Here is a 16,757-nt window from a genome sequence, read left to right on the forward strand (position 1 = left end):
GTGCTGTAATGCTGTCTAAATGTTGCATTGCTGTGATGGTGACTAAATGCTAAAAATACTGTCTAAATGTCTAAATACTGTCTAAATGCTGCAATGCTGCCCCTGGCCATAATTCAAGAAAACCAAACTCACAGTTCATGTTGAAATACCTTTATTGTCTTAAAGGGAAGACAACTCTGTCAACCCCAGTTGTTACCATGACAGCGCCAGGGTGTCACCAACAGACAGATCATAGAGTTATGTACAGACAAAATATACAGACAGAGCAGGAAACTGGGAGTCCAGCATCCCTCTTCAACATGAGCCAGCAATAACCAGCATGTCACACAAGGGATATAATGCCATATATTGACTGAAAAACACATTTGCCAATGCTTGGCAGGATGTACTGTTATATAACTGATTTATCCCATCTGATCATCCAGGGATGTCCAAATATGAATGAACTTCTTGTCTTACATTAAAGGAAAGTAAACAGGCTATTTGGAGTTCTCATCTTGAAGAGGAGTGCTGACTGAACATCAACATTGACGGTGGACACAAGCTTGCTGTGGCCAATAATACAAGTCGACGTCATTGTAAACCATAGACACATATCAACCTCTTTGTTAAATTAATGTAGAAGTTTAAAGTACAGGATGTAAAGGTGAATGACACTTTAACACATTTCATGAGCAATGAAATAATAAAACTGACATTTATTTGTCATAAACGACCATTAGATCTCAAACATGTCAAAATGCACTTTGAAATTCTTACATTCTCTTCAGCACCTCCCTCACAACTTATGACTGACAAGTGATCCATTTCATGTAATGGTTACTTTCTTTTTAAATTTGATCAACTACAAATAACCTTGTGAATGATAAAAAACCATCTCGTATAAAATAAGTTGATGTTAAAGAGAAAAATCCACTGTTCAAATTGAATGTTACCCAGTGACATCTCATCCGATGTAATTTCAATGAAAATACAACCCACAGATCCACAATCGGAGTGAAATGTCTGATAGAGTGAAAGGCACAAGTTTCTAAATCAGCACCAAACATGGACGAAATTATTCCAAAGAAATGAATACAAAATAGTCAGAGGTAAAAATTTGATAAATATCATTTCGACAGACATCTTTTCTTCCAGAAATGCTAAAGAATACATCCACCTGCTGGGAGAGAAAGAAGTTTTAAACAAATCCTCCTCTCATAAGAGATATATAAATATTCAATTGTTCCTTGCACAATCTCCAGGTTGATTTGAGCAAGTTTGTGAGAGTTGAGTCATTTCAAAACCAGACTTAGGTCAGAATTTTCCCAAAGTGGCAGGCAGCATCTGCGCAAGATCCACATTGCATTAGAGTGGCTTACAAGTTATCCAATATTTGCATTTGCTGACACAAGGATGGAGAAAGGAATCACCCGTTTGGTGAAATTACACATTTGTAAAAGCAAGGTTGGCTGAATAACCTTGAGCTGGACAATGAGCAGGGCTGTTTTGTTTGTACTTTCACACTGGAAAACAGTAAATCTGTTTAACCAGCAAGTCATAATTATTAATAAATTGTATAATTGGGTAATTTTATATTTAAATATTATTGTCATTAAGGTACACAGGACAATAGAAACATGGACAGAGTGTATGAATGAGAAGATGGCAGATGAAGATGGCGACGATGACAGACATGTGGAAGCTGCAAGAACTGAAGCATCGTAACAATATTGAAACGTTCCTTCGCCATTACTGAAACAGTGGGAAGGATTCAAAATACGGGTATAAAAATATTGCGTGAAAACTGTCAGAAAGAACTGTGTGTTTGAAATGACTGAAATTACTTGTTCATTTGTACACGTTAGTAAATACCTACACAATACAACATCTATAAATAGCACATTTCCTACTCTTTCACCCCACCGAGATACTTCGACACAAACATTTGTGAACTATTTCACAATGGAATGGCAGATGGGGAGATCGGCCATTACCTGGTAGCATGGCTCGAAGCTACAACAGCAAATTCTTTCCCCTGACAGCCTGGGTGACAAATACGGTGAAAACCACAATGACAACCACGATGACAATCAGGAATGTCCATGATTGCCAGTGAATGTCGAGGTTAAGCTTGTGTACAGCTTGTTAAAATTGAAAATAACTCATCTCCTAATAAAGAAAACACTGTTTATCGTGTAAAGACGTCATTATTTCTTCTTCTATCAAACTACTCTGAAGCATTCGTTAACTCAAATATGTTTTATTGGATGTGCGATGACCACCAAATTCAAATTCAAAAGTAAATGTAGAGAAATCACAACCCTTCTTAATGCCAGCTACTTAAAACCGTTCACGTAAAAGTTATAAAAAAATTGTAACAAGTAACAAATAAAACTGTCAACAACCGAAGCCCCTGGCCTACTTACCCCAACAAACAGACTGAATCTAATTCAACTGAAGGCTTTGTGTTTACCACCGCAATCAGCAATATTCCAGCTATAGGACGGCGGTCTGTAAATATTTTAGAGTTTGGACCAGACAATCCAGTGATTGATATCATGAGCATTGATCTATGCAATTGAGATACGATGACATGCATCAATCAAGTCAGTTAGCCTGACCATCAGATCCCATTTAGTCGCCTCTTATGACAAGCATGGGTTGCTGTAGACCTGTTCTAACCCGGATCTTCACAGGAGACAAGCATAGTTGCCTTTAACAGCAAGCATGGGTTGCTGAAGACCTATTCTACCCGAGGTCTTCACAAGAAACATTTAATCGAAAACAAAGGGGTTGGACAACTCATTTTTTTTCAAACATGTGACATTGGTTGTCTTGGCAACCAAATATCCCAACACATCTATTGTACAATATGAGGAAATCACGAAACAACTCTTCATGGAGGCAGCTTCCTCGCCAACCATTCAGCCATATGCCTGTCTACATCAATGGCTGACGTTCCTTTAGAATGCTGCGTGCAGAATACATGAAATGTTATGCCTGAATTCAGGGTCGGTTCAAATCTGTTGAATACAACACCACATCTGATGCATCAATGTGCTATCTGTGTACCGGGACGTGACAGCCTTCGACTGAACAGTTCTTGCATGTAGATAGGCAACATAAAATACCAAAACATATTTGTAAGACCCTTTCTGGTGAATAACATACAAAGTCTAAAAAAAGCATAAGGCCCACGTGTCTTGAATCGACGGAATCCGATCACCTGGACGTGTTGTAGGAATAGAGTTGATATGTCTTCAAGAAATAAGGCATGCTTGAGATATGTCTATTATCGGAATAGCGAACATGCATAGGCTAAGATTCGAACCAATCAGTACATTGTGGCAAGAACTACATAATACATGTCATTTACAATGTGTATAAACAAGTACATGATGCTAGTTAGTGTTCCTTTAAATAACATGCACAGTGATGACATCCACAAAATATACAGAACCGGCTCAATACAATACTGACAACAGGACAGCCAGATAAATTTCCAAATTGACGTTAGGAATGACCACGGACGATAAGCTTAATATTGTCACAAAAGCACACAAGCAGGAAACAAAGCACAGAATTTAAAAAAAAAACCTGTAATGACCCAGACTCTATTTCCAGGTCACAAGTAATATTTTAAAATTCCATTCCAAAAACTCACGACAAAGAACAATTTTTAAAATATTTGTTTTCTTTTTTGAGCTCAACTCAATTTGGGATTATCAACAAAAAACTTACAACATTTTTCGGAAGCCTGCATCAGCAATTGGTAGCTATGTGTGCCAACCTTGGAATCACTGGCTTGTCTGGTGCTACTGACTTGACGTGGAAGCCTGTGAACAGCTCCCCTACCCACCGAGTTACACAGAACGAGGGCTAGAAGCAACACCTGTACAACACCCATGTACAATAGAAGCATCATTTACACACATACTGTATATTATGGCCACCTTGTAGAAAAGAGGGACCATGTCAACACTACACAGGCTATTTTCAAAGAGATATAAGCCATTCCTATCACTGCATTTTGAAGCAAGAAAACAATCGGCAAGTCAGAAAGTGGAAAAAGAGTTCTTGGCATGGCCCCTCCTGAAGACGTTCCTAAACTGCAAGCACCCAAACGGAATCAGCTCCGGAAAATCTCCATATCAGAAGTTTCTTGCAGTTTCAACTTCCCATGTTGATCAAGACCCCAAATGTCGAAATGGGCAACAGCAGTCTCCAATATACAGGTCTGGGGCTCAAGATATCATCAACCGGCCCTGAACCGTTACAAAAGTTTATTCATGTCAAACTCAACTCGTGTCGGGGGAACATGGTCATATCAAGAGCAAAACATTACAACTATAGACACATCATCTTCACATGCACACAAAGCAGATTTCTTGCTTCCAGATTCTGTTTTTTACACAATTCCGATCTAATTACAAATTTGTTTCTGTGGCTCCTTTTGCTATGACGCCTAGGATACATGAAGAAATAGTCCTTTAACTCATAAAATTATGAGAAGAGTGCGATTCAAAATCATCTATTTTTACACGGAAACATTCCAGGATAAACTGATATTTAATCATACAAAAGTTATCACCATATTTTTTTTATATAAATTTGCTGAGTAAGCACAATTTGAAAAGTGAGATGCCACGGGCGAAAATGGTCAGTATTTTCTGAAAGCTGATGACAGAGAAACAGAGGTATTACGACTCCATTCCTGTAGTTGGTGAGAGTATGTGATCAGACAGCCAGAGGACATCACAAAACACCAGTCCCATCCAGGGCGATAATTATGAGGGAATAAAATATGCCATAAAATCATTTGCTCCATTCTCTAAAACACCTCCTCTTGAAACAATCTCTTCAATGTAGGTTCCTTTTCCAAAACAACTCTTCTCTACCCTTCTTCCACTGCAGGTCTCTCTGTGTGCTGGACTGTAGATCTGTACACAATATACCACAGTGTGCTACACTGTAGATCTACACACAATATACCGCAGTGTGCTACACTGTAGATCTACACACAATATACCACAGTGTGCTACACTGTAGATCTGTACACAATATATCACAGTGTGCTACATTGTAGATCTACACACAATATACCACAGTGTGCTACACTGTAGATCTGTACACAATATACCACAGTGTGCTACACTGTAGATCTGTACACAATATACCACAGTGTGCTACATTGTAGATCTACACACAATATACCCACAGATGCTCATTCTGGCAAATTTAAGTCTCTTCCAGGAAGAATTTGTCCACATCGTCACATCTCTTTTCTAATAACACTTTCTTTTGGAGTCTCTTTCTCAATCAGTCGATTCATATAGGTCCCATTGCACTTCACAATTCCGTAGTTAGAGTTATCTTCCTTTCCACTTTCTTCTCAGGTGGCGCTACCTGCCAAGGTGAAAGGTCGTTGCCATTGGCATGAGAAGCGTTGGACTCCGATGCAGGTCTTTTGTTCACAGTAATCACATGACTCACTGTGGTCTTAGCACTTGAAGAAGACGGATTCTTGCGGTTCACTGCTTTTGTTCCGGTAAAAGATGTTTCCTGAAATGATTATGATAAAGTCATAACTGCTGCAGTTTTCAAACCACTTTTCTTCGCAGAAAGGGTCTCAAATGTTCATCAACAGGAACTCCCAAACTTAAAATATAGTGCTAATTTTCATGTGGAGAGTTGAATTTTATCTTCATATTAATGTAGATTACTTACAAACCTGTTTCTTTCATTTTAAAACTGTCAACGAAATAAGAATAAGCTAGGTACAATTTAAAGAGAGTCACTTAATTTAGAAACAAAAGACTCCAATCTATAGAAATATGTTGTCACCAAAAAGCTGGAACAAACAATTCATTATCATCATTTGACAATATATATACACATGCACTTCCTGATCATGCTATACAGACTACAGGTGAAGGAATACACAGGTGGAATATTGTACTGCCAATATTGGGGGCCTCCTGGAAATCTGAATATCACAAGAAGAGTTAAATACAGAGAAAACATTATTAGCATAAGCTGGTACATTGGAGATACAGTAGAGAGGTAGAGCAGCCAAACGCTTCATCTTTAGTCGACAGAGTTAAACATTATCACAGAATATACAAGCTTAGTATTTGCAACTTGAAATGAGGTGGTAACATATGTGTTTAAACTGAGATATATCAAACCAGTCCTTCAACCATTCAGGCCTCATGCTCTTCCATGCAAATCTCATTCAAGTCCAATCTTTTACTCTGCTACAATGTCCCCTAAGATCTGTGGACATCTCCAGCTAAATGAAGATCCATTAGTTCTTGAGCCAGAAGTCAGCTTTCTAAAATGATTCAGCTTCATGACCTTAAGACCTCGATTCGTAATGGTGATCTTAGGAAAACCAAACCCCTGGAACATGATATACCCGTGAAAGTTGGCAGTCAGTTCACTCAGTGTTCGCCTGCCCCCCCTCTCGCTTCCCCGCCCTGCCCTGCCCTGCCCTGCCCCGGAGCTGTCCACAGATCGGGGTATCGTATCTCAGGGAAACATCTGGGATGAGAGTGCTTTCAAGCAAACCTCGGATCTATCTAGTATCTATTCAATAACATGTACATGCAGGCTAACTTCCACCATATCTGGGTTCCAGTGCCCCGGTGCATGAAGTCCCAGTTCCCTGGTGCACTCCCTTCCCACACTTCCTTCAACTCTCAGCTACATCAATGTTCACGTCATGCAATTACCACTCTGTATCAAAGGGACTTAACTCTCAAATGCAATGATAACCTTTCTTGGCCATACTAAATCTTTGAGTGAAGGAGTGAATGTTGTTTTAAGTTACAAATACAATATTCTGTATAATGGGACAGACAAACCAGTGGATGACAGCATGAGCACACAATGTGCCAGGGGACACCTTTTACTAGGCCCGGGACGATACACCCACTGTGCTGAGCGATCTGATACGTGTCACAAGACATTGCTCACGATCCAATACATATCAGCACACCCTTCAATGTGCTCTTATCTGTGGTGTGTAAGCAGTCATTTTCAAACACAGGATAGCAAAATACCTTGCACACTGATGACTTACAGTTGGCAGTATCAAATATGGTGCAATGGATAAACATATTTATGTTTTCACTAAAACAAAAATTAGAGCTTGACGTAACTTATATTATAGCAAACATTTAAGGTATGAATTGATATTTTTAACTTAATTTGTGACTGTGATCGATGCATGCATCAAGAAAACTGTGATCCATCGATGTATCGTCCCACCACTACCTTTTACCACCGATCTTCAGAGATATCCCAAACAATGATTACAGGGATGAGATGTGTGTAAGTTCACATTCAAGAAGACCTGTGAAGATCCGGGGTACAATAGGTCTTCAGCAACCCATGCTTGCCGTAAAAGTCGACTATGCTTGTCGTAAGAGGCGACTAACGGGATCGGGTGGTCAGGCTCGCTGACTACGTTGATGCATGTCTTTGTATCCCAATTGAGTAGATCGCTGCTCATGATGTCAATCACTGGATTGTCTGGTCCAGACTCGATTAATTACAGACCGCCATCATAAAGCTGGAATATTGCTAAGTGCGGCTTTAAACATCTAACAAACAAAACAAACATTTTAGAAACTATTCCAACGGATCACTAACTGAAGCGATCACAAAACTCTCCCAGTATCCTGACACTACCCTTCCTATCATCCCTCTGTTCCTGTCAAGCTGGTAGTGTTGGCATGGAGACAGATACACATGCTATAAATCACAATCAACAAGCACCTGGTCCACACAACAACTGCACACACAATGGTTTCATGAAATGTTAGTCAATGAAATAATGAGGATTATCATAACATGATGCAAATTTTCTCATGCTAAATCTATTCAGGTCCACAGGAATTTCGAACAGTGATAAAATTGAGGTTGAAAAACTTGAGTTTCTGATCAGAGTTTGCAAAGCCATAGGATAATCTGGATGAATGTTTAACAAACGATACTGTTAGGGATTTATAAATTCAGTTTCTTCAACAGCTGCCCAAACCCCACCCCTAGCAATAAATCTCGATATTTTTCAAAGTTGTTTTTCTTCATCTGTATGCATTGATAACATCTGTGATCATTCTACTGTCCTGTACTTAATTTCAGTAATGTGCCAAGTCTACTTAAAATTGGACTTCACTGACTATCAGTGAGTTTGACATTACGTGAAGTATATCAGTTATATCCCAGGAGGAAAGATCAAAGTGATGAAGGTCTCTTTTAGACCAACAAGTGCAGGTATGGTGCTGACAAACCTAGTAACATAATCAAGAGGCGAATGTGGGATTCAAACCAATCACCACAGGATTCTGTTATGCCTAAGGGATGCAACTCCGCACAGCATAGAGCGGTGCCTAAGATAATGGCCCCGACCACTGATTCTATCAATTCTCAGACTAAACTGAGATCAAACGCAGAGAGCTGAGACAGAGAGCGGATCTCAGACATTGGCAATGAATCAATATCCATCAATGTTAATCTTACTTGTGCTTTGAACATTACCTGCATGTGTCTATGTGCAGCTGAAAGCCAGCAAACTCTGATCAGAGGCAACACAACATATTGTTAGTCAGGGAACAAACACGTCAATGTTTCAAGTCAAATTCAGACAATCTTCAACAGGGTTGGAAGTTTTCAAACTGTGTCATGCCTACTTACCATGCATGGTTAGTGAGATTCTAAAATGCAAATTTGAAAGAACACGTTCCACAAGGAAAAGTTCGCAAATCTTGTTTGTTCAACGAGTGCAGGGACCTGAATAGTGTTGAGAAAACTTACAATGAAGACAGGCGGCCCTTCTCCCACATAGCTGTCTGTGCAGACATCAGCAGCAGCCATCTTGGATGGGGCAGGGGAGATAACTCTATATGCAGGAAGTGATTGATGGGGATGAGCAGGGACTGGGTTACTGGGCGGGACTCTACCGGGGGACTCAGGCTTGGGGGTGATGGACTCAATGTCTAATGGAAAGGGCCTTGGAGCCACGGAGTTGGAAACGGGGGAGACAGGTTGGAATATTGCTGGATCAATTGCCATGGCGGCCTCCTTCTCTACAGCAGCTATTGCAGCGTTCAGGTCAAGTGGGAATGGTTTGGTGTCCTTGTCGTCCACAGGCATGTCCAAATCGTCATCGAAACTGTCAGAGGACTCCGCAACCCCCCCACTTGTATGCTTTGTCCTGCCAACCTTGCAGTGAGCATCACCTTCACCGTCTGGAACCGGGAACGGATTGTCCCTCGTCTCTCTCAGCGGTGTGGCACTGGCAGTTATCTGGAATGGTTTCGTTGTTTCTCCACCACCTCCAGTCGCGTGTGGTGGAACTGCTGGAATGGCCCTATGTTCAGCTGCAGGGCTTATTACACACTCGGACTCTGATGTTGGACTGGTGAGAGTGATAGCGGGAATCACTCCGGGGCCGGACAGTCTCCGGGATTCAGTCCTGGCAGCTCTGGTGTCAGGAGCATGCGTTAACTTGATGTGAGAAGTGGGCTTGTTAGGCTGCATGGAAGTAGAATCCAGGAGGGGATTCAGCGAAACACCAGCTTCAGTGGCAGAGAACGCAGAACCAGCATGGGAGGTGGGAGATGCTTGGACAGCACTAGGTGGATGTGGCGCGGGAGCTGATGTTGTGACAGTGGAGGGGGCAGATGGGGTGGAGGAAGATGATGGAGTGGGATTGTAGGGAGGTGATGTGGTGGGGTTTGAGGCATTGGTGGAGGTGGGATTGGAGGCAAGTTCGGAGGTGGGGTTGGAGGGAGACGATGGGTTGGGTTTGTGGTTGGAGGGGGTGGTGGACGGGGTGTTGGTGGGTGATGGGGCTGGATTGGAGGGGGTCTGGGATGTAGGAGTAGTGGCAGGGAAGTCAATGAGTATCTCGTCCCTGTCCCCCTCGGACCCACAGGTTAGCGGAGGATATAGCTGGGTTAGCTCTGGAGGAGCACACATGCCCTCATCCCCCTCCTCCTGGGAGGGGTCTGATTGGGGCTGGGGAAGAAGCACCTTTAGGGGAACTTTGGGTCTAGCAGGAACTGGAGGAGGCTGCTTAGCTTTGGCTTTCTCTGGAGGCTGATGAAAGGATCAAAATGAAACGAGAGATGTTAAGACAACTGATAAAAAACAACCATTCTGGCAGTACACATGGAAATGAAAGTTACAGAAAACAACAACAAACTTACAAAGATGACAGAATAAGGCCCTGGTCCCCTTTCCACAACGTGGTCTCAGCTCTACGACTGTTGTAATTACAACACAGACAGAGTGCTCAGATTGCTGTGTGAATCAGGGTTCAGGGCTTCCACACATAAAGCACTTACAACACAAACCTAAAACAGAGTACTCCTCCTACACTTAACATACACATACACATACCAAAGCCCTAACAATCTAGATGGATATACATAAGCTTGACAGTCAAGCGTTTTAAGACAAGCACAATATTTAATTACTGATGTAAGAACAACCCTGTGTAGATAGGAACAGGACACTCACAATTATACATGACACCCTCCACCTTGACATGACACCCTCATCAGAACATTATCTGCACAGGACACCCATCATTCATACAGGACACCTTCCATCTGCACAGGACACCCATCATTCATACAGGACACCTTCCATCTGCACAGGACACCCATCATTCATACAGGACACCTTCCATCTGCACAGGACACCCATCATTCATACAGGACACCTTCCATCTGCACAGGACACCCATCATTCATACAGGACACCTTCCATCTGCACAGGACACCCATCATTCATACAGGACACCTTCCATCTGCACAGGACACCCATCATTCATACAGGACACCTTCCATCTGCACAGGACACCCATCATTCATACAGGACACCTTCCATCTGCACAGGACACCCTTAACCTACACAGCACACCATCTGTATTGGACACCTTCCACTAACACAGGACATCACTAGCCAAAGGACATGTCAAACCTCAAAGCACACCCCTGTTCCTATACAGGAAACCCTCCACCTATGCAGAACACCCCTCCACTTACACTAGGTATGACCCCTCCACCTTGACTGGACCCCCTCCACCTACACTGGACACCCTCCATCTACACTAGACACCCTCTACCTACACTGGACACCCTGGACCTACACTGGACACCCTCCACCAGCAGTGGACACCCTCCACCTGCACTGGACACTCACCATTCATACAGGACACCCTCCACCCCTACATAGAAGACCATTCACCCCTACACAGAAGAACCTGCACTTCAATCCTCCAAAGTGCTATGCTAGGAAGTGGATTACCTGTGGTACACCAATAACGCTGTTTGGACTGATGCTGACAAAAACGTCACTATTCTGACTTAGTTTGCGATTCTTCTCCGTGGTGTCACTTGTCTGACTGAGAGTGCGATTGTGTGAGGTGTGTGACGTGTGAGAGGAGGTGCTTGATGTGCTCGGCTTACTGCGTCTCTCCATGCTGCTGTAGCTGAAACACACAAACACAACGTCAGCTGAACATGTCTCACAACATGGGATAAGTCAGTCAGTGAACCTTGGTGCCTCAAGGATCATGAATACTGGGCCTTTGTGCCTCATGGGCACCTGAATACTGGACCTTGTAGGACCCTGAATACTGGACCTTAGTGCCTTAAGGGCCCTGAATACTGGACCTTGTAGGACCCTGAATACTGGACCTAAGTGCCTCAAGGACCCTGAATACTGGACCTTAGTGCCTCACGGACCCAGAATATTGGACCTTGGTGCTTCATTTCCCAATACTGTAGCCAAAGTATGGTCACATGACATGAGAGACTGACTCACCCGTTCTGCACAACAGGCATGGTGATGGTGGGTGGAGCTGGAGCTATCTTGACAGGCTTCACCAAGTGCAATAAATCGTCAGGTGCGACACTGGACGCATTGAGTGAGGCATTCAACGAAGGACTGAAACGAAGCACAGTGAACTCATGGACATCAACATCAAGCAAAGATTGCCGCACTCCTGTCCCCAGAAGTGCGTAGTTGCTATTTTTAACATTTTACTCTCAGTCCTTGAAATCATGAAGAAACGTCACTTCTAAAAAGTGATGTCAGTGCTACCACCATTGCAAGTCACTTCCTTACTTGACTTCTACGACTGTCCTCAGTTAACATGATATTGGATTTCTACGACCATCCTAAATAAACACCTTACTAGAGTTCTACGACCATCGGAAGACAATGCCTTACTGAAGTTCTACGACCATCAAATCCACACCTTACTGGAGTTCTACAACCATCGTAAGTCAATGCCTTACTGGAGTTCTACAACCATCGTAAGTCAATACCTTACTGTAGTTCTACGACCATCGTAAGTCAATACCTTACTAGAGTTCTACCACCATCAAATCAATACCTTACTGGAGTTCTACGACCATCGTAAGTCAATACCTTACTAGAGTTCTACCACCATCAAATCAATACCTTACTGGAGTTCTACGACTATGACCATCGTGAGTCAATACCTTACTAGAGTTCTACCACCATCGTAAGTCAATGCCTTACTGGAATTCTACAACCATCATATGTCTTACAGGAGTTCTACCACCATCGTAAGTAAGCATCTTACTGGAGTGCTACCACCATCGTAAGTCAATGTCTTACCTGACTTCTACCACCATCGTAAGTCAACACCTTACTGGAGTTCTACCACCATTGTAAGTCAATGTCTTACTGAAGTTCTACCACCATCGTAAGTCAACACCTTACTGGAGTTCTACCACCATCGTAAGTCAACACCTTACTAGAGTTCTACCACCATCGTAAGTCAACACCTTACTGGAGTTCTACCACCATCGTAAGTCAATGTCTTACTGGAGTTCTACCACCATCGTAAGTCAACACCTTACTAGAGTTCTACCACCATCGTAAGTCAATGCCTTACTGGAATTCTACAACCATCATATGTCTTACAGGAGTTCTATCACCATCGTAAGTCAACACCTTACTGGAGTTCTACCACCATTGTAAGTCAATGTCTTACTGAAGTTCTACCACCATCGTAAGTCAACACTTTACTGGAGTTCTACCACCATCGTAAGTCAACACCTTACTTGAGTTCTACCACCATTGTAAGTCAATGTCTTACTGGAGTTCTACCACCATCGTAAGTCAACACCTTACTAGAGTTCTACCACCATCGTAAGTCAATGCCTTACTGGAATTCTACCACCATCATATGTCTTACAGGAGTTCTATCACCATCAGAAGTCAGCATCTTACTGGAGTGCCACCACCATCGTAAGTCAATGTCTTACCTGACTTCTACCACCATCGTAAGTCCGCATTTTACTGGAGTGCTACCACCATTGTAAGTCAGCACCTTACTGGAGTGCTACCACCATCGTAAGTCAAAACCTTACTGGAGTTCTACCACCATCGTAAGTCAGCACCTTACTGGAGTGCTACCACCATCGTAAGTCAACACCTTACTGGAGTTCCACAACCATTGTAAGTCAATGTCTTACTGGACTTCTACCACAATCGTTATTCAATACCTGTCATGATGTTAACAGATAGTCTTTGTACCAACACAAATTACACCCAGTCATGAAGAAACGAGTATGGTCATAATATGACATGGAATAAAGATTCTCTTGCCAAGGCAGACACATTTTACGAATATTTAAAAAAAATCTGCCATAAGCCCAGCTATTCACAATGACATGAAATATGAATATAATGATTCTGATGATTAATGTGTGATATACGATAAACCGTGAGTATGATTTTGCATCATAAATGCCCTGACCAGCACTGCATCACTTGCCCCAACAGGTATATAGTAACCATGGTAACACAACTCTGAAATACAAATGTTTAAAATGCTGCTATGATGCGCACCATGCAAGTTACACCTTACACATGACGATACAAGTCTTACTGATACAAATCAGGTATACGCATGCTTTAAGGGAGCAATCATTTCATCCAATTTGCCAAATAAACCAATCTAGTCTTCCCCAACACACAACAATCTCCTCCTGTGTTAATGTATTAAGCTACAATGGGTCATTCTTGTTAATTAGTCCAACCATGCAGGACATTTATCTACAAGGGTTTCAGGGTTTCCTTAAAAGAGTTCACCAAATGCTTACCAAATATCTCGACTTCAAAGACTAAAACATGTCAGACACTCTTGATTTATCATCCAAAACTGGCTTACACAGGACATATGGCTTGGGTGAAATCAAGCCATATCTCCTTACATCACAACGCTTTGCAGACCATTGTGATGTCATTAGTTAACCATGATGTCACAATCAAATGACATCACTAATCTATCTGACACTGAAGCTTGTTAGCTTTTTACACTCAAGACACTGCTTATTACTGTCTACAAACTAAAAAAGTTAAAGGATTGATTTTTGGATGATAAATACAATCTTACCTTTGTGTCTTGTGAAATCAAACATATCAACACAAGAAAAGTTTAAAACTCCTCGCAAACCTCGAAGTTCTTAAGTTTTAATACTATAACTTTATCAGCTTCTGTTGATATATCTGACATCAAAAGACACATGGGTGAGATTATTTAATATTGTCAATAAACCCTTAGAACAACATCAAGTCAAATATCCTGGACATAAACTGGTTAATTTTAGTTATACATAACACCTTGAAGTCCTCATAGAGACTGTACCATTTGAAAAGAAATCATCTCTTTATAATATGAATACATTTACATGAAAAATGACACTAATGATTACAGATCAGTGTAGAATTGTGAAAGTGTTGATGGAAATTGTGGAAAGATGTGATTTTAATGGATGTAGAATAGACGTTTACATATCAGCAATTCTGTACATGTGAAATGACTCAAGATCATGAAATACAGAGAGCAAACAAGACTGTTTGAAGATCACAAAGATGTTATGCTGAAATGAGAGTTGTCTTAGAGAATAAATGCTGTGATGTCAGAAATATCTGCATCAAAATACTGTAAGGTTAGAGTCCCATGAGTTGTCTCCCCTTGACTGAATTATGAACATGTATTAAGTCACTGTGAAAGACTGAGTAAGACAAAACACATCTTTGTACATTGCCGAAAAGGCAGTGTTTGAAACACACTCTCCCAATCAGTTGCTACTTCAAAGCATTTATAAACCTATTTCCCACAATAATTAAATTTAAAGTCAGAATACCCATCAACAACTAGCTGGTTTAATGGACACAGAAGTCAAATACTCTTGAGGCCTGCGACACAATCAGGGGAGATAATTCAGCCAAGGGAGACAACTCCTGGTTACTAAAGTTGTTAGTTAATAGAACATGCTTGTTAGTAGTTATTCCCATGCTGTAGTTCTGTGTTTACAGGTTAGAACACCAGTGTGACCTTGTACCTTTCTTCTTCCTCACTCTCCGAATCTACGTCCTCATTTTCATCGGCATCACTTTCACTGTTCTTATCACTGGAAGCAAGGACAGCATGCAGGGTCAGTTGCCATGGAAACATGCAGTTGATGTGTTACCTATGGTAAAACTGCCTTACACAGCTCAGTGCCTATGCCGACGCTCAGTGGAGATCTCATGTGTGTTAAATAAACCTCCTCTAGAAAGCAGAGTTGACAGCTGGATAGAATGATGGTGTTAATGTTAACACACCAAGCAATATATTTGTTTGAGCTTTGGACAACACAAGATGTTATTAAAAGGTAGGTATATATTTCAAGAGTGTCAGAATTTAAACTGAGCTTCAGAAATCCAGAGCAATAGGCAGGGAGACAATGTAACATTGCAGCATTTCAAATATATCTAGAAAAAAATAAATCCATTGCTGAAAAGATTTACAAAAAAATTGCCTGTTTACTTTGGGTCTCAGTGAGTGAGTGCATATTGTTTACACAGCAGTCAGCAGTATTCCAGCCAGTACTGTGGTGGCTGTGACGTCATTCAGGTCATGTTATGACCCACAATCAGTCAGATCACTATTTGCAACCACTAGATCCTCGTGGAATGGCAGACACTCCGAAGGGCTGCCAACAGTGGCTTCTTGTCTGAGTCAATTTGAAAGGCTGCAACAGAACAGTTTTACCATAGGTGTCCGAGACACTGGACTTCTCACAATTTACAAGAAACTCACAGTGATTCTGTTTCATTGATAGAAACTCATACAAAAAATCAAATCACAAGTCACAATGTCCTTATCACATAAAACATTACCGCAAATTAAAACATCTTTAAGAAGCTAACGTAAAAGTGGCCAATTGGTGAGTAGGGCTCAACACTGTCTTAAACTGTATCCCAGTCATACTGGGTGTCGGCTTGCCAAGGGAGGTAAGCCTTAAACTGTATCCCAGTCATACTGGGTGTCAGCTTGCCAAGGGAGGTAAGCCTAAACTGTATCCCAGTCATACTGGGTGTCGGCTTGCCAAGGGAGGTAAGCCTTAAACTGTATCCCAGTCATACTGGGTGTCAGCTTGCCAAGGGAGGTAAGCCTAAACTGTATCCCAGTCATACTGGATGTCAGCTTGTCAAGGAAGGTAAGCCTTAACTCTTTCAACACCAGTCAACCAGAAGTGTTTACTGCTGGGACACCGAGTTCCCAGAGGCTCTTGTGTGATAGATGAAGCCAACATTTATCAAAGAAAATACCTGCTTGTAAAATATATTTGCTACTACATGTTATACACCATTTGAAAGGTCTGATCCTATGGTTTATAAATATGAAAGTTATGTTTTTCACATTATTTAAAATAATGCATTTACAACTTAAT

General features: G+C 41.6%; 1 protein-coding gene across 3 annotated transcripts in view; it reads right to left on the minus strand.

Annotated features, from left to right (window-relative positions):
- Positions 1–134: 134 nt before the first annotated feature.
- Positions 135–16,757, minus strand: part of LOC124141590 (band 4.1-like protein 5) — a 90,786-nt gene continuing 74,163 nt past the window's right edge. For 2 of the 3 annotated variants that reach the window (XM_048383206.1, XM_048383205.1), the window contains 5 exons: positions 15,384–15,452; positions 11,824–11,946; positions 11,305–11,488; positions 8,803–10,089; positions 135–5,544 (listed from right to left, as the gene is read on the minus strand). In XM_048383206.1, coding sequence (XP_048239163.1) covers positions 5,332–5,544; positions 8,803–10,089; positions 11,305–11,488; positions 11,824–11,946; positions 15,384–15,452 — 1,876 coding nt within the window. In that variant the 3' untranslated portion in view covers positions 135–5,331. The remainder of the gene's footprint in view (positions 5,545–8,802; positions 10,090–11,304; positions 11,489–11,823; positions 11,947–15,383; positions 15,453–16,757) is intronic. The other variant, XM_048383207.1, reaches the window with a different exon arrangement.

This window comes from Haliotis rufescens, unplaced genomic scaffold (genome assembly GCF_023055435.1).
Source record: "Haliotis rufescens isolate VD_foot unplaced genomic scaffold, xgHalRufe1.0.p SCAF_46, whole genome shotgun sequence".
Lineage (NCBI taxonomy): Eukaryota > Metazoa > Mollusca > Gastropoda > Lepetellida > Haliotidae > Haliotis > Haliotis rufescens.